This window comes from Ctenocephalides felis, unplaced genomic scaffold (genome assembly GCF_003426905.1).
Source record: "Ctenocephalides felis isolate EL2017-DRISC unplaced genomic scaffold, ASM342690v1 CF-g0.4_SCAFFOLD_02514, whole genome shotgun sequence".
NCBI classification, from domain to species: domain Eukaryota; kingdom Metazoa; phylum Arthropoda; class Insecta; order Siphonaptera; family Pulicidae; genus Ctenocephalides; species Ctenocephalides felis.
In genome coordinates this window covers 7552-31674 of record NW_020538668.1, presented here as the reverse complement: position 1 = coordinate 31674, position 24123 = coordinate 7552, and the positions used below count along the sequence as shown (strand labels likewise).

General features: G+C 28.7%; 3 protein-coding genes and 1 long non-coding RNA gene across 4 annotated transcripts; all 4 read right to left on the bottom strand.

The window, feature by feature from the left end:
- Nucleotides 1-1902: 1902 nt before the first annotated feature.
- On the bottom strand, nt 1903-4792 carry LOC113380991 (IST1 homolog). The gene is made up of 7 exons (XM_026619999.1): nt 4454-4792; nt 4223-4395; nt 3939-4154; nt 3557-3702; nt 2396-2506; nt 2255-2311; nt 1903-2179 (listed from the first exon to the last, which is right to left on the bottom strand). The coding sequence occupies exons 1-7, from the start codon at nt 4633-4635 to the stop codon at nt 1982-1984; spliced, it is 1083 nt and encodes a 360-aa protein (XP_026475784.1). The 5' UTR covers nt 4636-4792; the 3' UTR covers nt 1903-1981.
- A 2137-nt stretch (nt 4793-6929) lies between these two features.
- LOC113380993 lies at nt 6930-8343 on the bottom strand. Its single transcript, XM_026620000.1, has 4 exons — nt 8241-8343; nt 7757-7849; nt 7635-7691; nt 6930-7540 (listed from the first exon to the last, which is right to left on the bottom strand). The coding sequence occupies exons 1-4, from the start codon at nt 8323-8325 to the stop codon at nt 6930-6932; spliced, it is 846 nt and encodes a 281-aa protein (XP_026475785.1). The 5' UTR covers nt 8326-8343.
- A 12-nt stretch (nt 8344-8355) lies between these two features.
- LOC113380992 lies at nt 8356-8934 on the bottom strand. Its single transcript, XR_003367505.1, has 3 exons — nt 8879-8934; nt 8637-8757; nt 8356-8574 (listed from the first exon to the last, which is right to left on the bottom strand). It is a non-coding gene; the product is annotated as an uncharacterized LOC113380992 (long non-coding RNA).
- A 3665-nt stretch (nt 8935-12599) lies between these two features.
- Nucleotides 12600-23877, bottom strand: LOC113380990 (acetylcholine receptor subunit beta-like 2). Its single transcript, XM_026619998.1, has 10 exons — nt 23836-23877; nt 23252-23380; nt 22030-22191; nt 20978-21134; nt 20654-20781; nt 18954-19129; nt 18459-18599; nt 16834-16943; nt 14245-14357; nt 12600-12815 (listed from the first exon to the last, which is right to left on the bottom strand). Exons 1-10 carry the CDS (start codon nt 23860-23862, stop codon nt 12600-12602), a joined length of 1359 nt encoding a protein of 452 aa, XP_026475783.1. The 5' UTR covers nt 23863-23877.
- Nucleotides 23878-24123: the final 246 nt, after the last annotated feature.

Sequence of the window (24123 nt, the reverse complement as noted above, 5' to 3'; positions counted from 1 at the left end):
CATATTGTATAGTTCAAATACACATAATATATCAATAATATTTTGCGGCAGATAATATATCAAAATTCCTTTGAGCAATAGTTCTGTGCAAAGACAAATGAATGAAATGGCTGGAAAAATTGAAATCAATCAGAAAAAATGAATCAAAAAATCAAATTGCTGGAATCATTGTGCAATCATTTGAAGTCTTAGCTACTTTTACACCAATTGAATTATTCCACTTTACCAACTGATGAAACATTGTTCTTCTTCTACGTGAGGTTTTATTTAAGATGAAAAAAGTATGTATACATGTTAGATATTTAAGAAAGACATTATCGGTCAAGAAAGATTAATACTTGAATGAATTCCTAATGTTCTTTCTGTGCATTTTGTGCTGAGGCAGCATCTTGTTGCCAGAATGTAAGTGAACGTTTGTCAAAGCATTGCAACATGTCATCAGAGCAGTTAATAAATCCACAACAACTCTTTTTTTTTTTTTTGATTTATTTTTCATAGAAAGCTATACAAAGTCATTCAGCTACATTTGTGACAGTTATATATTATTTGTCTGCGTGAGAAGGATCGCTATCTGCGATAGCGCCTTCATAGATGTTTATGTTATATTCTGTAGTAAATCATTGCAGATTCTTTTTTTGAGACGCTTTGGTGGTGAACTAACACATAGTCAACTTAATTGGTTATGGGCTGGAAATCACAAGTCACATAGAAAATAAACTCCTAATATAGAAGACAATTATTAAACCAATATGATCCTACGGCTACAACTATGGGGTGCGGCCAGTAAATCGAACATAACTATTCTACAAAGGTCCAAAATAAAATTTTGAAAGAAATCGTGAACGCTCCAAAATACGTTCCCAATTCGTTGATACATCAAAGATCAGAATTCGACTATAGAAGAAGAAATTAGTCTTTACAGCACCAGATACAAAGCTCGTCTAAGTCGTCATCCAAACGTATTAGCGTCAGATCTGCTTAAGCCTTTACCACCATAACAACTCTTTAAATGAGAGATTGTTCAATCAGCTCGTACCGCTAATTATGAGAGTCAAAAAAGAAATTGTCTGACCCGATTTACAATCTGTTTGACTCTGTGGTAGAGTTGTTATGGATCACATCGGAACCTGATCATATCGAAAAATAATCTATCAATCTCACAGGCTTTAAGCATTGCTTAATAATATGAATCTCCAACTTCAAGGCGATGGATTGAACTTGATAAAACAAAAAAGTCATCGCTGCTTCTGTAGCCAATCTGCTATTATGCAAGAAGAATATCGGAAGACGAGATTTTCATAATTTTTCCAAATTTGAAAAATCTTCTTAGTATTTTTGAAAGATTCAGGATATTTTAAATTAGAAATATCAGGCTGGGTTTTAGACCCATTTATATATATATTCATTTTTCATTAACAGCATTTAACAGCATTACATGGTTAATAATAATATAAAAAAATGAAAAGCTGAATGAGTATTACTATTTACATAAATATTCAAAATAGTATAAACATACAACAATCATATTATATATCATAATAATCATAATGATCAAAGATACTTTAATTAAATATTAAATTAATCTTATTATTCCCATGGAGGAAAATATTAAAAAAATGGAAATACTGAGAAAAGTTTCAAAAACTGCACAAATCTAATTTAAATGGAATTTATGTATTAGATTATTTATTTATATTAAAATTTCTGATTGACTATATTTATACCAGGGATAAAATAGTAAAATCTTCATATTTTTTGGAATAAAAGCAATATAATGTACCAGGTTCAGAACCAGGATTTTCGTGCATATAGAAATAAATTCTATTAACATTTCAACAACTTTAAATTGAAATTATAACTGTTCATGTAAGGTTAATTAAAATGTAAATTCATATTGCGCTCCTGTGTTCATAAATAATAAAACTATTTACTTTAAAAAAAAGCATCAAAAGCGAGTTTAATGTTACTTGTTTTAAATGTCTTATTTTTTCTTTTTGAGCTCTTCAAATCTTCTACTCAAATCATCGAAATCTATATCATCGAGATTTTTTGGTTCATTAGAATCTGCATGGTGAATGGGTATATCAGAAGGCACTGAAGGCAAAATAGGTAGCTCTGGATAATTATCATTATTAGGTGGTAGTTTAGATCTAGGCTGAGGTTTAGGCTTTGAACCATCCTGAAAAATGAGTTAGCTTCTAGTTTTAAAATACATTACAAAATTTTAAATCATACAAATATTCATTTATTATACCTGCATGTTGTCAGAACATAATGAATCATAAGCTGGAGGCATTGCTCCTATCTCGTCCTGAGGGTCGAATAATTTTAATATATGAAATGAATTTAATAAAATACTTATAAAATGATAATTAATTACGTCTACCATAATTACCTGCAAAAAGCTGGTATTAATGTCTTTTGTTTCTTTAAGATCTGGTACAGATGGATTGGGTGAAATATTGTAATTGAATGCGGATATATTTCCATCGGGATTCTTGTTCATCTAATAAATTTGATTCATCAATATATATTGTTGAATCATAATGTTATTAAATATTGTACAACATAAGTTGTACAAAGTTAAAAATAATAAGGTTATTGATTGTTTTTTTTTTTGGTATAGAGATCTTTTAAAGATTTATTGGTGAATTAAAAACACTTGACTACAGTTTGAAACATTAATTTTCACAATCCTCATATAAAATGCATGTAAAAATCATGAGCAAATATTCATATCCAGTTATACTGCATCAACAGTAATTATTATAACAAAGGGTATAATTATAATGTCCAGGACATTAGTTAGAAGTTTGCCCAAGAACTGAAATATTCCGAAAATACGCGAACCGCGATATGATATTATGAAATCCAAATTTGAAAAATAATGATTTCAAAAATTGATTTATATTTAATTTTGCATAAATTAGAAAAAGTCAATATAGTCAACAAATTCAAGAATTTTTAAAAAGTGTATTTGATAATTAAAAAAATTTAAAAATCATGATATTTTTCCAAAAATATCAAATTTTGGAAATGTAAGATGTATAAAGTAAGAATGGCATATATAAAATAAGATCAACTTTTTTACACAAGACTTTATGTAATATTATTATAAAAAGTATGTAATGTGCCTGCATATTTACTACCCTTACAAAACTATACGTAACTGGGAAGTTGAAATCTATGGGAAGTTAAAACCAAACTACATATTTCATTTGAATTATAATAAGACTAATCAAATAAAACTAAGAATTTGCACAATTATTTTATGTTCAATTTTTCAAATTTTAATTATGAACTGCTTTTTAAAAAAACTGATTATTTTAATTAATTTCCACAGTTTACCGGTCATTTTAGAAATATAATTTATAAACATTTAATTTTAGTTATAGCTGCTAAAATTATTTTTTGAAGTCCAGTTCAAAATCTCGTAAAATGCAAAGCAAAATAAGGAATAAAAATATAAAGGTATTAAAATATTCATTGATTAAATCAATTATTTCTATCATAAATAGTTGAATTTTGATTATTAAAATTTGCTATAAAATCCTACCTCTGGATAGTTAAATGGAAGAGAAGGTACTGCTGGTACTGGTGGTGGTTGAGGATATCCAATAAATCCTGCTTGTGGTGCTGGAGGGTATGAATTTCCACCTAAATAATTCTTGTCAGATAAGTCAATTAGCATGGCATCCATACCTACAATCATTTATATAAATAAATACCATGGGAATTGAAATTATTTGAATAATCATAAATGTTTATGTAGTACCTATATTAAAAAAAACTAAATCAACAATATCAAATAATGCTAGATAATAATGATGTAATATAAAGATGATATCATTATTATGTTGACAATAAATAATATGTGAATAAGTCATGGTTATATACATATAAAACAAACTCAATAAAGGGCTTTCTAATCTACAAACCTATTGGCCGGTTATCTTCCCTCATTATTTCTGGATCAGGCTGATAATCAATATTATAAATTTTTGCAATTTCGATTAAATATTTCTCTACAAGCAATTTAGGTGGAGTTTGAACTATCATCTTGTGTTTGAGCTTTTCTGCAACAGTCCCTATAGTCAGAACGACACGATTCTGCATACATTTACCATACTTAGCAGTTAATATATCTGAAATAACTAATCAAAAAATGAACCAATTAGGACATTGCACAAATAGTTAAATAGAATACAATAATGAAATGTACCTTTGAGTTCTTGAATGTCAGATTGCATACGAGGTGCAACCCACAGTAAGCTGGATACAGCTTCAGCAAGACCAGAATCTAACTCTTTCATTTGAGTTACAAGACCAAACCTAGCTAAAACCAGATCACAGTACATTTCTACCACTTCCATGGCTTCGACCATATAATCCTCTCTAAAATAATGAAACTGTTCATTACTTAATTTTAAATAAGAATTCTGTAAACAAATACCGTATGATGTGCTCAACACGTATTTTTGCTCTTTCATATTTTCCTGTTTGCAAATAATCTGCAATTTCCCTTCTAGCTTTTTGGGTTAATTCCGTTTTCTTCTTTTCCATTAATTTTAGTCTATTTATTGACAGTCTCAAATGCGTTTTTAACTTTGTATAGTTTGGACTGCTGGAAAACATTCTGTACGATTTAGATTCAAAGTATATGTAAATTTAAATAAGAAATAATTTGAAGTGTGTATGTATATAAATTACTGTAGTGTACTACATAAATGTGTTACTATAATATCCGAATGAAAGTCAATTATGACGAATTTAATGTATGCACTTAATAATGACTCATAGTATTATACATGTATTATATTTTCTAGGATAATGACGTTCACTGACAATTGCTGTCAATCAGAATCACAGATAATAACAAAGACCATAATTTAGATGACAGAGTACGTGAGCATAGCAATAAACAAGTAAAAATAGATCGGAAACCATAGATAAAAGAAAAGGATATAAAGATTTGCATAGATAAATAAGCAAAGTAAGCCCTTATTTGCCCTTATTATTTATAAATTTTTGTAAATTTGATCACTTTCAATAATTTTTCGTCACTTTAAATAATAAACAAACCCTTATTGCTTTTAGGAGTTTGTTTATTAATATGAAGTCAAACACTTGAAAGTTGCCTTAATGCAGGTTGCAAAAACTTTGAGATAGGTGTAATAATTAACTTAATCAACTGAAATTTAGTTTTGAATTAACTGTTATTTCGAAAATAAAGTTTTCCCTTCTCAAGATTTTAATGAATTTTTATAATTCAGCCAATTTTCGTAAGCATGCATATATAAGTAAATAGTTCGTATTATTAACGACTATTAGTGCACGAACTTTATCGCCACGTTAAATTTCATTGAAATACGTTTTTTTAAAAGAAAACTAACATATTATTTTGTAAACTATTAAGCACGATTAAGCAGCTGGAGAAGCTGCTACAAGAAAATACTATGGACGTACGTACGTATATCGTACGTACTCAGTCCTTGATATTAATTTAAATAATTATTTAAATTAATGGTAACATTTCTTACACAACCAGAAAAATTATATAAAACTGTTAGGTAACACAGACGTGAAAAATCTATTTATTTCATTATTCAATAATTTCTGTGAATAAAATGCACACATCCAAAAACTTGAGGTAGCGAGATTTTAGCGACAACTGACGAACATTTTTCACTTCTCTGTACAAAGAAACGGTTTGGCCGATCAGTATGAAAAACTAATTCTTATCGAGTTACATCGAATGTCTTTTAAAATTAAATCATTTAAATAAAGTTCATTTAAATATGAAATTTTAAATCGCTCCACCCGTTCCTTAGAAATGCCGACTCAAAACTTCGAGAAGCATAAAATTAGCAAATCGGATTTTTCGTAAATATAATCTCTTCAGGAGTTAATAGATAAATGGTATAATCTTAAGAAATGTAAATGAATTCAAGTGAATCCAAATTCAGTTAAATTTAATTATGAAAATTAATTAACATGAAAGTTACAATTAACATGAGTAAATTCTAAATAAACTGCTTGTTAGGTAACACAGACGTGAAAAATCTATTTATTTCATTATTCAATAATTTCTGTGAATAAAATGCCACATCCAAAAACTTGAGGTAGCGAGATTTTAGCGACAACTGACGAACATTTTTCACTTCTCTGTACAAAGAACGGTTTGGCGATCAGTATGAAAAACTAATTTCTATCGAGTTACATCGAATGTCTTTTAAATATTAAATCATTTAAATAAAGTTCATTTAAATATGAAATTTTAAATCGCTCCACCCGTTCCTTAGAAATGCCGACTCAAAACTTCGAGAAGCATAAATTAGCAAATCGGATTTTTTCGTTAATATATAATCTCCTTCAGGAAGTTAATAAAAATAGATAAAATGGTAAAAATCTTAAGAAATGTAAATGATTCAAGTGAATCCAAATTTTATTTAAGTTTAAATTTAATTATGAAAATTAATTAATCATGAAAGTTTACAATTAACATGTTGAGTAAATTCTAAAGTAGCACTCAAATAGTTCATATAATTTGGAAAATATTATAGTCCTCTGTGCGAATCATAAGAATTTGCTAAATCTTAGACTTTTCTTATATAATTTGCAGATAATTTTTTTATGCGATTCAAATAACTAGCTACTCACACATTTAATAAAAACAAATTGATGAACTATTTAAAACATAATATTAATTGCTGCATAATATTTATTGCTGAAATACTCTGTACTTTTGACCAATAATAAATATAACTTTACACGAGCGTACTCAAAACAGCCAAAGAGCTTTGAGTCACCAAGAAAATAGCAATATCCAATTATCTAACAATAGGCACTAAGTTAAATAAGGAAAAATTCAAAACAAAAATAATTTAATTTATTTTCTAAATATTGTTTATCAATAAAGTAATTATGACTTATTTATTCTTAATGCCTGTCTTAACAAATGTAATAATAGATTTCAATTTGCTAGAAACAATTTCTACTTTATCAGAACTGAGTTCATAATTTTGCAGAGCATCTGATAATTCTATAAGATCTGACACAAGTACCTTTTGCTGGTTCAGAAATATGCCTGAAATATTTGAATACAATGTTTCTATATTCGGTAGTTCTCGTGTTTCTATTTTTTTTAAATGTATGTTATGTGATGAAGAACTAGAATCTGAATTTCTCACTCTTGAGGATTCAAAGGAAGTCAATAAACATGCATTCTCAACAAAATTTTGCTTTCCTTCAGATTGTTTTTCATTTACTGAATCATTGGAATCTTGACTGGTTTTAAATAGCGGCTGCAAATTTTCTTTATGTTCTGATAATATGTGATATCTCACTGATTCTCTGTATGCAAATTTTTTACTACATATTCGGCAGCCATACTTTAGTTTATTTTTAGATCTATTAATTTGGTTGATATGTATTTGCTGTATATGTTTCAAAAGTTGGGATTTAAGAATAAATGTTAATTTGCATTTGGAACACCGATATTGAATTTTGCTCTTATCGAAAGACATTGTAGTAGTTGGAGCTGAAATTATTTGTTTAATAATTTATTTATTAATGTGTTTAAATTATATGAAGCTAAAAAACAAAAAATCTCTGTATATAATGAGGATCAATACCTGTCAATCTAAGGGGCAATGGCAATTCTATAGTAGATTTTGCTCCTTCTACTGTAACTAAATAAGAAAAAAGTTATGTTAACGATAAATTAATATCAGCAGTTCATTTCACATAAACTAACCGCTCGGTTCAGCTAGCGGAATAGGTGCAGGTGCTGGTGCAGGTACGGGTATAGATTCTGTATGTTGAGATGATTTCTGATTTACACAGGACTCTGAAATATTATGATTATTTAGTATTAAGTATACACTGAAAAGTTTCGGGGTCCTTATGATTTAAAGTAACAAATATTTAAGGATTAAAATCAGTAGGTCCAAATTTTTCAATGAAATTAATTAGTTCAGTAAAATTTGCTGTTGTGCCAGGTAGTCTAAAAATTCGATTTCAGAGTTTTTGCAACAGATATTTGTTGGGTAGTTGCAAATATTGATTTTAGAAAAACCCTGGACACAAGGTGAAATATCCAGATCAAACCAGAATGTATGGTTCCAGTATTGAATATGCTATTAGTTGGTTTAAATTATATATTAAATAATTAATTCAGTGCACACATACATTATGGGTAATAGTGCCAATTCTGCTCTTCAGTGAATTATTATAAATACCTTTGTCATTATTACGTGTGTATTTAAAAGAAACTTCCATCAAGCAATTTTCTTTTGCCAAAGGATCACCATTGAAACCAGGCATATTAATCGTTGGTAAAGATCCTATTTTAAATTTGACCCCATCCAACTCCCAGGAAATCTACAAGTTTCACTAAAATGTTCAGTGCAGAGTCGTTTAGCATCAATTTGTTTATGGCTCATTGCCAACAGTTTTGGGTCACCAATTCTACGAAACCATTCTTCTCTAACATTTACATAAAGAGGAAACCGATGCAAAAGTGCATGTTTGCGGGACTTTCCACAAGTAGATACTACACACTTGAAACCCATACTGCAGAAATAGAAACATTTAATAGAAATAACAGTATTGTTTTAACAATAACTGTGGCTCACCTTAACTTAGTCTTTTTATTGAATTCAGTGATATATATACACAAATACGTGCATATACATAGGATAAATAAGCATAGTTGGCTTACTCACTAGTGGCAGACAGTAGTTTGGTCGGCGTGGCCTATCAGAAATTAAAATCTGTTTTTTTTTATGAAAATGATTAAAATATAATAATTATTCTCTCTATATAAATCTCATTTATTTTGCATATTCTTTGTTTAACATACAAATCTTTAACCTACAATCAAGTATTTCTACAGTTGTCAAAATACATTGATACCAACAGTGTTTTCGAAAAGTCACATTGCTTGAAAATAAAATAAAACTAGTGGTGTGCATTGTGCATATCCTTATGCATAGATAAAAGAAATGTGCTTAAGCCATAGACCTTATACAATTTGTATTGTATAAGGTCTATGGCTTAAGCTTATTTATCTATGGGGTGCATGACATCGTGCCTTAAAGCAAATTGCTAGAACTTCCCGTACCGCAATTAAAAATCTTGGTAAGGAACCCAAAAAAAAATATACAAAATGTGTACACATTATTAAAATCTATATAAAATATCTGAAAACTTATTGTACATATGTCCAAAAAACATGTTTGACCGCCAAATGACATTTTTTAAACTTATTTTTATTAAGAGTCCATAATCGCTGGACCTGCCTTTCCAAAAATATAATCAGTTCTTCATCTCATCAATACAAGTAAAATGTTTTATTTATTATTAAAATCGGACGCTCCGTTCTCTTAAAAACTGAGTTACCGTTTTTGGCACTTTTTGCCCCGTATCTTCGGAACGGCTAGACCTGCCTTCGCCAAAATCTAATCAGCAAGTCTCCTTATAAATACAAATCGAATGTTTTTTGAATTATTCAAATCGGTTGATCGGTTCTTGAAATCGTCGACGAAAATTTGTATCCGCACACACACACACACATATACATTCATTTTTTCTAAGTATGTCAAAATATTCAGAAACCTTTCAAACGTAAAGATGTATGTGAAAAAAAAGAGCTGTTTTCTAGGGTTTTCCGGCAATTATTCGACTTTTTTCGCCGTAAAAACCATCCTTGAACTTCAACAAACATTTTAAAAAAATAATTGGCCAAATTGATCCAGGCGTTGTTGAGCAATGCGCTTACCAACACATTTTGCGATTCATTTTTATATATAAGAAGATTAAGATAACCAAGAAACCTACAAATTAGGATTAGTATTTTACACATTAAATTCTTATTTTTAAGATTTTATTGAAAAATGACCTTTACTTGGAGACTGCTGTCATTCTATTCTAAGCAGTTATATTCAAAGCAGCCAAAAAACGCTTAACAAATTTTCAAAAATACTTTTTACGCACAAAAATAAGTAGGAAATAGGTAACAACAAAATAGATTTCTTCAAGACAAATCCCAATTAAATAAAATGTAACTATTTCCTTTCGAAAAAGCAGAAACCTTCTTCAATTATTTTGAGGCAGGAAGTATAAAACAAATTGCTTCAAATTGCGTTGAACGAGAAGAAAAATTTATTTTGGATTTTTTAAAAGAGATCCAGGCCAAAGTATCTTGTTGCAGAATCAAAAGTACGAGAAAAGTAAACGATATTTGTGTTATACTTTGTTAAATTGTCTGTTTAGTTATATTTAGTATCTACAAATTCTAAGACTCTAAAAACACAGAAAGTCTTGCGAAAATTAAACATTTTAACAGCCAGCTTATGTAAAACTTAATATATGTAGTTTTTTTTACTTTTTGGTTTATTTCTAAATATACCGTCGACTCCTATTTTTATTTTGTGGACCCCAAATTTAGTTTTTGCTGCCGTGGACCCCACGAAAGTTGCCATGGACCCCTGGGGATCCATATGGACCACTTTGGGAATCACTAGACAAACAAAAGACAAAGAAGCCGCTTAAGAAAAGCAAAATTACAATTTTAAATATGTGTCCTACCTAACAAGGTGGTTTTGTAATATCGAATGTACGTAAAAAATTATAACGGTAAAATAATTGTCATTTTAATAGATACAATTTTATGTTTTTTTTAAATTCAAATTGTTTGTCAAATGTCAATGCTAATTTGAAGATATTTGTGGTGAAAAATACGATGGTATTTTTATGTTTTAATTACATATAGAAACATTTTTCATAAGAAACGTAATTTATTCAAAGTTAAGAATAGTATATAATGATAAAAAAATTTAACAATTTTCAAAATAAATTATAATAATTTAACCTTCATATTGATTCATACATCACATTATAAACTCTAATATCTATCTTTATCTTATATTCGTTTTCAATATTTGATTCAATACTTTGGCTTCACAGAATTATAAATACATTTATTATAATCTCACTAAAAACATCAAGAACTCCTCTATGTGCAAATAAAAATAAAAAAAACGAAAAATTAGCTTCTCATTCATATCTCTATATGTTATAATTCTTAGACTACATTTCTCATATAAAAGTTTTAAATATTTATGGATATTTCGAAGAGTATTTGAATATCTATATTTGAATTGAATATATATATATATATATATATATATATATATATATATATATCATTTCATTTTCTTTCAAAAAAAATTATTAAATTATCTTAAGGAGTAATAAATAAATATTTTATTTGATCATAATTATATTTACGAATCATATTTTCTTTAATAATAAGTTTATATATTATTATACTTTATATACCTAAATCAGAATATTAATATTCCCCAATCAACAAAACCTATGAGTTTTTATTCTTTATCATACAATAAAATGATTGTTCACTATTTATTAAATTTTTAAGAACTTAAAGTTCTTTTCTTAAACATAAGGCTCAATTTTTACCGATATTTTCTCAGTTTATAATAAACATGAATTTTATAAATTTCTTACATTTTTTATCGTTCTGTTATATAGTTTTAAAACTATATTTCTATATATATATTCGATCTATGTTTGAAAAACGTTCAATTTTCCATTTCAACAAAATGTAGTTTATTTAAAGTGACTTCTTATTAACTTCCCGTAGGGCAAGTTATAGTAATCGCAAAAAAATCGAAAATGAAAATTTTTATATATCTTTACGTTTCAGAGGTTTCTGAACATTTTGGCATACCTTAGAAAAAATGGATGTATGTGTGTGTGTGTGTATGTGTGTGTATGTATGTGCGGATACAAATTTTCGTCGACGATTTCGGGAACACGGATCAACCGATTTGAATAATTCAAAAAACATTCGATCCGTATTGATAAGGAGACGTGCTGATTAGTTTTTGGCAAAGGCAGGTCAAGCCGTTCCGAAGATACGGGGCAAAAAGTTCCGAAAACGGTAACTCAGTTTTTAAGAGAACGGAGCGTCCGATTTTAATAATTCAAAAAACATTTTATTTGTATTGACAAGATGAAAAATCGATACAACTTTCATGAAGGTAGGTCCAGCGGTTTCGGAGATATAGAGGAAAAAGTAAAAAAATGAGCCATTTGGCGGTCAAAAATGATCATGATTTTAACAATAAGCATACATTTTGTTAACATTCCTATCGGTTCCGTACCAATGCTTATGCGTTAGACAGCGACGCGGCGCTTACGCGCTTTATATTTTGTCCCTATGTAGTTGAAGCAGTACGATTGCTTTGAAAAAAAAGTTCAGATCTTCCACAATATGTCAAAATAAAAAAAAAAAAAAAATTTCAAAAAAAAAAAAATTTTTTAAAAAAAAAATTTTTTTTTTTTCAAAAAAAACTAATTTTTTGTCCAATTTATAGTTTCTCAAAAATTTTATTTTTTCAAAGTAATTTTTTTTCAAAAATGTTAATCGTTTTAAAAAAAAATAATAATTTTTGGTACGGGAAGTTCCAGCAATTTGCCCTAATGGCACGATGCCCTAATTGCCTTAAGACAGAATTCCACTTACAGCTAGTTTAAGAATTGAATCCATTTAATCGACAATCTCCTGAGATCTATAAATTTCGAGGCGGGGCCTGAAAAATTTCTGGAGGCATCATAAAATGATTTCGTCCAGTTCCAACTTCAGTATTGGTGACTGGAATCCGTGTATCGTATAATGATGGCGACTGGAAGATAATTCCAAATGTTCCTCCAAAGCATGCCAATGTGAATAACCACAAAAAGAAACGATCCAGGACCATAGACACAAATTTCCAGTCTTCTACTATCTGCAAATATTTTTTATGTTAAAGATTTTTATGTTGCATACATGTAAGCGTGCTTATATGTAAACATTATGGGTGGGTAAGTTAAAGTAATCGCAAACAAATCAAAATAATTTTTTTAATATCTTTACATTTCAAAGGTTTCTGAACATTTTGGCAAACCTTTGGAAAAATGGGTGTACGTGTGTGTGTATGTATGTTTGGATACAATTTTTCGTCCACGATTTCATGGGGTGCATGGATCAACCGATTTGAATGATTCAATAAACATTCAATTCCTGATGGGAAGACGTGTTTATTAGTTTTTGGCGAAGACAGGGTCACCCATTTCGGAGATACGGGACAAAAAGTGCCAAAAATGGCAATTCAGTTTTTGAGGTAACGGAGCGGACGATTTAAATGATTCAAAAAACATTTTATTTGTATTGACAAAATGAAGAATTGGTTGAATTTTTGGGTAGGCAGGTCTAGCGTTTTCGGAGATACAGAGAAAAATGTAAAAAAATGATATTTTATCGAATGTTATAATTGTAAAGAATAACGAATCATTACATTTACTTACAACCATACTTTTTGGAAATTCGGAACAATCTGGGACAAACAACTTGAAATCGGGACAAATATTAAGTTTTCTAAAAAAAGCAGGACGTGTTTAACTTTCGCCAGAATTAAAATTAAAATCTGAATTATTTTCGATATATTAAAAAAAAGACAAAAAAATTGAAATAATCTTTTTTTCCGAAGGCAATTATCTTGACAAAACAAGCAAAAAGTTTTTTGAATCATTTCAAATCGAATGCTTAGCCTTCACAAAACTGTAATTTTTTGCACAATTAGCTCGGTATCTCCAAAATGATTGGGCCTGCCTCTGCCAAAAACTAAACACAATTTCTCCCAATCATTACAAACTGAATGTTTTTTGAATCCTTCAAATCGGATACTCAATTATCTCAAAACCTCGATTTATATTTTTTGCACTCTTTGCTCCGTATCTCCGTAACGGCTGGACCTGGCTTTGCCAAAAACTAATCAGCACATTTACCTATCACACACATCAATTTTTTGAAACGTAAAGATTTGCAAAAAATTTCGTTTTCGATTTTCAGCCCATTACTATAACTACCCTACAGAAAGTTAATTATAATCATAATAATTTTCATCTATTTGAGACTCCAAATGTACATCGATTCAAAAATAATAAGATCTTAAACAATTTGTTTTCCAAATTATCATGCACATTGAAAATGTATGAAATGACGAAATTATTATCAAACATGATTTATAGTTGTAAAATGGTTTCTTTAAAAAAAATCGTAAAAGAGTTTTAGTTCCTAATGCTTACAATTCATGAATTGTTGCACATGAAATAAAATTAATAAGTAAATTATCAATTATATTTTATGTCCTATGCTTAATAATTATTTTGTCTTACCTCATTATCTTTGTCTGCGTCTTTGATATGCTGAGCAATGAATCTAACTCCTTGAAGAGCCGACAAAACTTCAGGTGATAAATTTCTTGGAATTGTGTTTTCAGAATCAGTAACTGCTGAAATGATTGAGCTTGTTGAAATGGTTAGGTTTATGTTTAAATATTTCATTAAATTTAAATAGGTTCTGACATTTACATGTTATCTACCAGTAATACAAACATAAATAGGAAAAACATAGCCCAGTGGTTGAGTTTCTTGAAAGAACAAGGTATGTGTAAAGTATTTTTACTTGAGAAAAATAAATAAAAATTTCTTTCTGAATAAAAAATGCTTCAAACGCCGTCCCAAAAAAGTGAAAATAAAATAATAAAGTAGAATAAAATATAAAATTAACGAGTGGTAATTAACGAAATGTTCGAGGAATATTGAATGTTTTCAAATAGATTATTATAAATAAATACTGTAACATTGTCTAATATTTATAAGAATTATATAAACTGAATTTCAAAGTTGAAATTATTATATTTTAAAGTATATTAGAACTTTAGTCAGAATTAAAAATAAAATCTGAATTATTTTCGATATACAAAAATATATTTTTTTGAAACAAAATTAAATCGAGAAAAGAATTCTTTATAAGAGCAGTTGCTTTGTCAACACGAACACTTTGTCACAGAAATGTTTGTTGAATCATTCAAATCGGATGCATAATTCTTGCAAAAACTGCAATTTTTTGTACATATAGCTCTGCATCTTCAAAATTGCTGGGCTTGCCTTTGCCAAAAACTAATCACAATTTCTCCTAATTAATACAAATTGAATGCTTTTTGATCATTTAAATCGAATACTCCGTTCTCTCAAAATCTCGATTTCTATTTGCTGCACTTTTTGCTCCGTATCTCCGTAACGGCGGGACCTGCCTTTGCCGAAAACTAATAGCACATCTCCCTATCAAAAGGAATCTAATGTTTTTTGAGCCATTCAAATCGGTTGATCCGTGCGCCCGAAAACGTGACTGGAAAATTGTATCCATACATACATACACACACATCAATTTTTTCTGAGGTATGCCAAAATGTTCAGAAACCTTCAAAACGCCGAGAATTGTAAAATTTTTCAATTTAGATTTTTGGACGATTACAATAACTTACCCTACGGGAAGTTAATAAATATTTCGAACGTTGCATAGTATGAGATATATATATATATATATATATATATATATATATATATACAGTGCTGGATTTACAGTAGGGGCAATCGGGGCTACTGCCCAGGGCGGCAAATTTTGGGGGGCGGCAAAATTTGGATACTGAGAAAAAAAATTCTATACAATATAATCAACTTTTTTGACAACATTTTTTATTTCAAGAAATATAATTAACAAAACATAATACGATTGCAATGCAAAATTTGGGTTCAAATAAATGTTAACTTAAATTTATTATTTTGCCTAGCCTCCCTCTCCGAACGTAAATTATCAAATTGGTTATTAAGTTATCAAATTTGGCAATTTGACTAATATAAAGATCCGTAAGCAAGGTGAAAGTTTAAGAAGAATATGTTCTTCAGTTCTCGAGATCTTTTAAAATGACGTATTTGTGCACTTCCAAGCTTATAGCGTCGAAAAAAAAAATTAAACTAGTGACTCATGGCATTTTGCTTTAAGACAAATTACTGAAACATCCCTTACTGAAAATTACATTTTATAAAGAGCTTTAAATTTTATTGAAAAATAAAAAAAAGACTTCTAAAACACATTTTCTGTATTTTGAAATTTTTCGAAAATTACGAACTTTTTACTAAGCAATCGCGCTACGTAGCTATTTCAGAGAAGAAATATCGAAACTCAATTACCATTTTTCGTAATTGCCTGTACCAAAAGCTAATCTCCCCATCAATACAAATCTAATATTTTTTAATTATTCAAGTCGATTTCGAGAACACGGATCAACCGATTTAAATGATTTCATTCCTATTGATATGGAGACGTGCGATTAGTTATTGGTCAAGGCAGGTCCAACTGTTTTGAAGATACGGGCCAAAATGCCAAAAATAATAATTCAGTTTTTGAGGAAAAAGCGACCAATAACATTCAAAAAAAATTACAGAATAAATAACTGCTTAAATTTACGGGGGGCAGGTCTAGCGGTTTCGATGGTTTCGATGGTTTAATAAAAAAAATTGAAAAAGAAACATTTGGCGGACAAAAGTGATCATAAGACATAAACACATTAAATTATCAGATATTTTAAAGATATTAGAATAATAAGTATAAATTTTGTTTGCATTATATAAGTTCTGTAACATTGTTTAACCGTTAGACTGCGACGCGGCCCTTTCGCGCTTCTATATTTTACCCCTCGCAGCTGAAGCAGCGCGATTGCTTTAAAAAAAAGTTCGAAAGTTCGTAAAATTTCAGGGATGGGGCGGCATTTTTGTCAGTGCCCCGGGGCGTTAAATTTCTAAATCCGGCCCTGTATATATATATATATATATATATATATATATATATATGTATTTATATGTGTGTTTTCTAACAAGACCGAACAAAGTTTATATAAATATACAATATTACAATAATAATACCTGAAGAATGAGGTACATTTCCTGGGCAATCTATTTGTTGGCATGCTTGTCCAATACTATTTACACTTGGTTCTTTTAAATCTCCATTAAAAGGGTCGTTCGTACCATCTCTAAACAATAGTAAATTAATTAACATTTGAATATATAAAATTATAATTTGGTAAATTCATTCAAAATATTTATGTGATATCAATCTGAATATTTAAAATTTATGTTTTTATTATTAACTTCCCGTAGGGTAAGTTATAGTAATCGCAAAAAAATCGAAAATGAAAATTTTTATATATCTTTACGTTTCAGAGGTTTCTGAACATTTTGGCATACCTTAGAAAAAATGGATGTATGTGTGTGTGTGTGTGTGTGTGTGTATGTATGTATGTATGTATGTATGTATGTATGTATGTTTGTATGTATGTATGTATGTATGTACGTGTGTGTATGTATGTGCGGATACAAATTTTCGTCGACGATTTCGGGAACACGGATCAACCGATTTGAATAATTCAAAAAACAATCGATTCGTATTGATAAGGAGACGTGCTGATTAGTTTTTGGCAAAGGCAAGTCTAGCCGTTCCGAAGATACGGGGCAAAAGTGCCAAAAACATTACCTCCGTTTTTAAGAGAACGGAGCGTCCGATTTGAATAATTCAAAAAACATTTTACTTGTATTGACAAGATGAAGAATTAATCAAATTTTCATAAAGGCAGGTCTAGCGGTTTCGGAGATCTAATGAAAAAAGTAAAAAAAAATGCCATTCGGCGGTTAAAAATGATCATTAGACATAAGCACATCAAATTGTCAGATATTTTATAGAGATTTTAACAATAAGTATAATTTTTTTTTACATTTCTGTGGGTTCCGTACCAATGCTTATGCGTTAGACGGCGGCGCGGCACCTGCGAGCTTTGAAATTTCGTCTCTATGCAGTTCAAGCAGTGCGATTGCTTTGAAAAAAAGTTCAGAATTTTCAAAATATATCAAAATGAAGAGAACATTTTTTTTCAAAAAAATTTTTTGTTTTCAAAAAAAAATTTTTTTCTCAAAAAAAAATTTTTTTTTCGAATAAAAAATTTTTTTTTTCAAAAAAAAGTATTTTTTTGTTAAATTTATAGTTTCTCAAAAATCTATTTTTTTCGAAGTAAATTTTTTTCAAAAATGTTAATCGTTTTTAAAAAAATAATAATTTTTGGTACGGGAAGTTCCAGCAATTTGCCTTAAGGCACGATGCCCCAATTGCCTTAAGACAGAATTCCACTTACAGCTAGTTACTATTATATTGAAACAATAGACATACTCATATAGAAATAGAGTATTTGATAATATTTTGAGAGAAGCTTACACACCTACTTTATTTTTAATTTCCGGCTCATGGTCGCAAGTTGATATAATCTACATATCAGAGAAGCTCTATTGTGATAGAATAAACTTGCCTATTCGCCATTTGCTCGTATATTATAGAAATGGTGAACCAATTATTGAAGGCAAGTGTGAATAGGTTTTATTATTTAGTCTAAATTCAACACTCTTACTACAATGTACTGATATTAAAGAATATTCATCCTTTATATACTTAATAATTACAATTAAAACCCCGAAAGTGTTGAACAAAAAATTATAACAACCTGTTTTCTGTGTAATTTGGTAGAAAACTATCATCATAATCAGGCAGTACATATTGTGTTCTTCGCATCATCAAAATTTTGGGCATAAAATGCAAGAACAGTTTTCGAACCCATGGAGACATATTGTGCGTCGACGGTGATCTGCAACAATTTAATTGATTAAATTAAGACTTTCATATTGAGCAGAACCATGAACAAATTTATTGGACAAATTGTTCAAATTATATATAAAATGTATAAAGTTTAAATATATTTTTTTCATTCATATTTTAATTTATGAATTATAAATTTTTTAAATATTAAAAATAATAAGTATACTTTATAATTTTGTAATTACAATTGAACAATGTTTTTAGACCCCATTTAGTTTTAACAATACAAAACAACTACTGAATATCCATAATTTCATCTTCGACAAATTATCTTATATTTCAAGTTCCTAAGTTTTCAAATTGATAATATTTCTATATGATTCATTTACTATGAATCTCTTACCTAAAATGTACATTAAGAACACAAACTGTAGTCCAAACGCTGAGCGATACCAGAATCATGGTGAATAGCAAATATTTTCCCAAAAGTGGTACGGCTAATGATGTTGGGGGAATAATTTCAGCTAATAGCAGGAAAAACACAGTCAACGACAGCAGGATTGAAATACATAATGTCACCTGAAAAAAATTTAAGGTATTAGTAAATGTTATAGATTCAACAACAAAATTCTTCATTTTATTGGTCTTACTTATGTAAAGTTCAAATGAACAAAATTAATCAAAATCAACCGCAATAACCGAAAAATGGTCACGGCTACACCAAAGCTTTAACATGCACTTATATAAGGTGACCATACGTCCCGGATTGGCCGGAACAGTCCCGGGTTTCCACCTTATGTCCCGGGTTATTTTAAAAGCATGATTTTTACTAGATTCAGATCTTTAGTCCCAAAAAGTTGCAGTTTTTCAAAAATTAACAGATAAATTAACAAAAATTATGAAAACAAACGAACAAGTGCTAATGTTTTCAAAATTAAAAGCGCGAAAAACATATAGATCAATATAAAATATAATATCATAGATGTAATATGTATGACATATAATCGAATAATAAAGTTCTTACTAAAAGTCCGTAATTCTTATAAAATAAAATGCTGTTATTATATACCCCCCGTCCCGAATTAGCATAACTAAAAATTGCCGACCCGGCTTTGACTTTGAAAAATATGGTCACCTTAACTTATAAGCTCAGGATTTTGAAACTAAACATTTTGTTTTCTTTCTTTTTTGTCATGACATTTGTGATCAATATGTTTGAGTTCTGGGACATACTTTGCATAATAGTTCTTATAGGAGAGAATTATTAACTTCCCGTAGAGTAAGTTAAAGTAATCGCAAAAAAAATCAAAAATAAAATTGTTTGCATATCTTTACGTTTTAAGGTCTTTTGAACATTTTGGCATAACTTAGAAAAAATGCATGTATGTGCGTGTGGGTTTTAAATTTTCGTCATCGTAATTTTCGGATCAACCGATTTGAATAATTTAAAAAACATTCAATATCGTACTTATCAATACGATAAGAAGACATGTTGATTAGTTTTTTGTAAAGCAGGTCACGCCCTTTCGAAGGCAGGCGACAAAATGTGCCAAAAATGGTAATTGATTTGAGAGAACAGAGCGTCCGATTTGCATGATTCAAAAAACATTTTAGTTGTATTGACAAAATGAACAACTGATGAAATTTCTGTGAAGGCAGATCTAGCGGTTTCGGAGATCCAATAAAAAAAATAATTTTGACGAACAAAAATAAATATAGAATAAAATTTTATAGATATTTTAATAATAAGAACAAATTTTGTTTACTTTTCTATTAGTTCTGTACCAATATTCATCCGTTATAAAGCGCGATGGGGCGCCCACGCGCTTCTATATATCGTTTCTACGCAGCTAACGGATCGCGATTGTTTTGAGAAAGAGTTCAAAATTTCCAAAATATTTCAAAGTATAAAAAAATCAAAATTTTCAAACAGATCAATTTATTTCTAAAATTCTAAAAATCTCGAAAATCGATAATTTTTGAAGTTCTAAAAGAAAATTGAATGTTTTTTAAAAATTGTAATTTTTGGTACGGAAAGTTCCAGCAATTTGCCTTAATGCACGATGCCATGCACTATCAGTTTCAATATAATTTTGTTATTACCTTTTCTCCTGAATCACTTGGCAGATAGAATACGAGTACGGTAAGGAATGTAATCCCAACGCATGGAATTATCAAGTTCACTGTATAAAACAGCGTTTTACGCCTCATAGTCATTTTGAAAGTTATGTCTGAAAATAGTTACATATTTACATACATATTTATAAATATGTACCAGTTTTAAATTTGCCAATCGAATCACTATCAGCATGCCAAATTCTTAAAATAATATTTAATTATAATTTATAGCTAATGTTTGGATATGCTAGTCTTGATAAATTGGAAGTTTGAAGAATTAGTAGATTATTTATCATTATGGATGAATACCTGAAAATGGCTCTGGACAACAGGGATAATATTCTTCATTTCGGCTAGCTGGCACCTCTAATATGTCCCATTCTACAGAATAATAAAATTCGCTCAGATCTATTCCTTTTAACACCAAATTGCTTCCTGGCATTTGATCCATGTGCTTCAGATCCACCTGTTAAATGTAGTGCAAAATAAATATCATATGATAATATATTTTATACCACAATTTTCGTAAGAATCAACATGAAAAATAAAGCAAAAGTTAAATTCATATGTGATTGCTGCAAGTAATCCAGCTAATATATATTAGCTGCATTACTTGCTTAATTTGGAGTTTTTTTATTTTGCAGTGAAGTGTAATTACTGTAAGCAAATTACTTATATTAGAAATCTTAAAATAATCACAACGCAAGATAATGACATTAAATAACATTGCATTATCAAATTAAACTTAAATCTTTCAATAATAATAAAGTTCCAATTTACAAAACTATCACAATTCCTATTACAACTCATGGCATCGAACCTAAAGAACTTATACATCGAAAATCCAATCAAGATTATAGCGAAAACTATTAAGTATCTAAATAATTTAATATTTTTCATTATGACATAAAGGGCCAGTGCTGAAGCTGTAACCCGGGCTATGGAGGCCCCGGGTTGCGTAACTACAATAATTTTTTTTATTTCATATAAGACAAATATCAAATTAATTATGAAAGCTATGTGATAACTAGACATAATTTTGAAAAATAGAATAACGTGAGGAATGTGAAAACACAATTTTAGAGCGCTTATAAAAAAATTAATAACTCCTTGCATTTATTTTTCACAATAAACAAAAGTAAAATTATTCATGAAAACTTTGTACTAACAAAATTTAATTTCAGAAAAATGAGTGTTTAAAATGTAAAATAAAATTTTAGATGGTTAGGATTTTTTAATGTTTTCCAATTTGAATCATGTTTCTAAAGCTCTGAAGCATGCAACGTCATTTCTTGAACAGATTGTGCGAGTTAAGAAAACAAAATTAATTGAATAGTTTACTCTTTAAATAGTATTTTAACCTGTGCTCCATTATAAGTCCATGATCCGAATTTCATAAAGCAAGTTTGTTCATCAAATGGAAAGTATTCTACATTAATTTCACATGAACTTTTATATATAGCTGGAGGTTTCCATATGACTTCACCAGTGTACTTTAAAGTAGCTTTGGTCATCAATGTTACCTATAATAACAAAACATACTTATATAGTAATGCACAAATAATAGTTAATATTGCATATTTATCGTTTTTGATTATTTATGCACAATTTCATTGTTTTTTTATTTTATTTAATTTCAATTTAAATTTCATTTGCTTTCAATTGTGTTTATTTTAATTGCTTATTGGTATAAATAACATCATATCGTAATATCAGCATGGAAAATGCATATTTAACGATTAAATGATTACTTACTTAGATAATCAGTAAAAGCTTTTATTGACATAGCCTTCCATTAATTTGAAAATGTCTTATTTTAGTCTATATGGAATCTATTAAAGTTAATAATTAATATAAAAATTTTGTATACCTAATGCATTTTTATATTAAAAGATGTCGAAGTCCTGAAAAAGATTAATAACCACAGCAAGAAGAAATTATTGGAGTAATGGATAAATTCAAATATATAAAAACCAATTATATTAAGTAGTATTTTTTTACTTTCGAAAATTCGAATTTTAAAACAATTTCTATGCCTTTGGTGATCTCAGAATTTAAATCCGACTGATGCAACGAATAATTTAAAATATGTTATAAAAACTTGTAACACAATATATAATTTGCAAACTTATTTTGAGTTTCTCTCGAAATATATAATTTGTACATTTTCCGATACTTTATTGGATTTTTTAACCAATATAGATTACTTATAGATAAATTAAATATGATATCATTGAAAAGACAAAACATTCACTCGGAGCTGATAGAGGCCATATTAATGAAAAAACAATTTTTTTTACCATCCAAAATATTCTTCTGAACAAATTCTGTAATTTGATTCAGTTGAAAACACTTATTATTGATTCAAATGATTTTTTTTTCAAATGCTACAAGCGTAGTTTCTATTATTTCTATTAATCATAGTTTGTTATAACATTTGGAACTTTTTTAGAACAGTTATTGGAAAAAGTTGAATTTTTTATAAAAATCAATTTTTTAATAATTTTTAAATTGTTAAGAAATTAAATACCAAATGAAATGATTTAAAAAATATTTAAGGTTTTCAAAATTTGTTTTACTTACCTCATAATTACCATCCCAATTATTATAAAGAACTATATCTGGGAGCCATATGTGCTCAGATGGCACGTATAACATTTCAACGCCACCATATTCATCTGGATCCCATTTCAGTTTGTAATCAATCCATTTCTAACAATATTTAAAAGAAATCATTACATTATACCTGACATCTTACAATATTAATAAATATTTCCTAAAATGCTGTGGTTTTCAACCTTTGAGGCGTGCCCCCTTAGGACAGCGCAGGACTGTTATAAGAGGGGCGAACAGCAGGTTACAAAATGCAATTTTCGAAAATGAAACAAAAATGTTGAGATAATAACAAAAACTGAATAAATATTTAATTATTTTCATGTAAATTTTTACATAGTACAGTTTATTAATTTGTAGCCTGAAATTACAATATAAGTAGAGTATTGATAAAATTATATTATCAGCAAAATAAAGAACGCGCAACAATGTTTTAATTGTGAGCACGATACGAAAAGGTTGCAATCCACTGTACTATATACCTTTGTAATTTTCTCCTGATATTATTTTTATACATGACAAATATTTTACTAAATAAATTTTTCTTCTCTTACCTGCTCAACCCAAAGGTTTGTAGTCATAACTTGATTTTTGAGATTGACTTCAATTAATTGTGATAATTTCAAACCTAGCCATACAGTTAAAGTTTCAGTATTATTTTTCACTGGTCGTATTAAACGGTTGTAATTACTAAGCAAATCATCATAGAGTCTTTTTGCGTCAGGATTTGCCTCTAATTGCTTAATTCCTGCGAAATAATAAAATAGTCAGTATAAAAATATAAATAATAAAATAATAAAAGTACTTAAACTTGAATAAAAAATAAATGAAAATAAATTTTA

Coding starts and splice junctions, on each gene's coding strand:
- LOC113380991 (XM_026619999.1), bottom strand. CDS start 4,635: ATGTTTTCCAGCAGTCCAAACTATACAAAGTTAAAAACGCATTTGAGA. Junction 2,312..2,395: donor TTAATACCAGCTTTTTGCAG/GTAATTATGGTA, acceptor TTCGACCCTCAG/GACGAGATAGGAGCAATGCC. Junction 2,180..2,254: donor TATGTTCTGACAACATGCAG/GTATAATAAATG, acceptor CTCATTTTTCAG/GATGGTTCAAAGCCTAAACC.
- LOC113380993 (XM_026620000.1), bottom strand. CDS start 8,325: ATGCCTGGTTTCAATGGTGATCCTTTGGCAAAAGAAAATTGCTTGATG. Junction 7,692..7,756: donor TCCGCTAGCTGAACCGAGCG/GTTAGTTTATGT, acceptor TTTCTTATTTAG/TTACAGTAGAAGGAGCAAAA. Junction 7,541..7,634: donor ATTGCCCCTTAGATTGACAG/GTATTGATCCTC, acceptor AAATAATTTCAG/CTCCAACTACTACAATGTCT.
- LOC113380990 (XM_026619998.1), bottom strand. CDS start 23,862: ATGACTACAAACCTTTGGGTTGAGCAG. Junction 21,135..22,029: donor GGACTTATAATGGAGCACAG/GTTAAAATACTA, acceptor TACATTTAACAG/GTGGATCTGAAGCACATGGA. Junction 14,358..16,833: donor AAATGTACCTCATTCTTCAG/GTATTATTATTG, acceptor TCATTTCAGCAG/TTACTGATTCTGAAAACACA.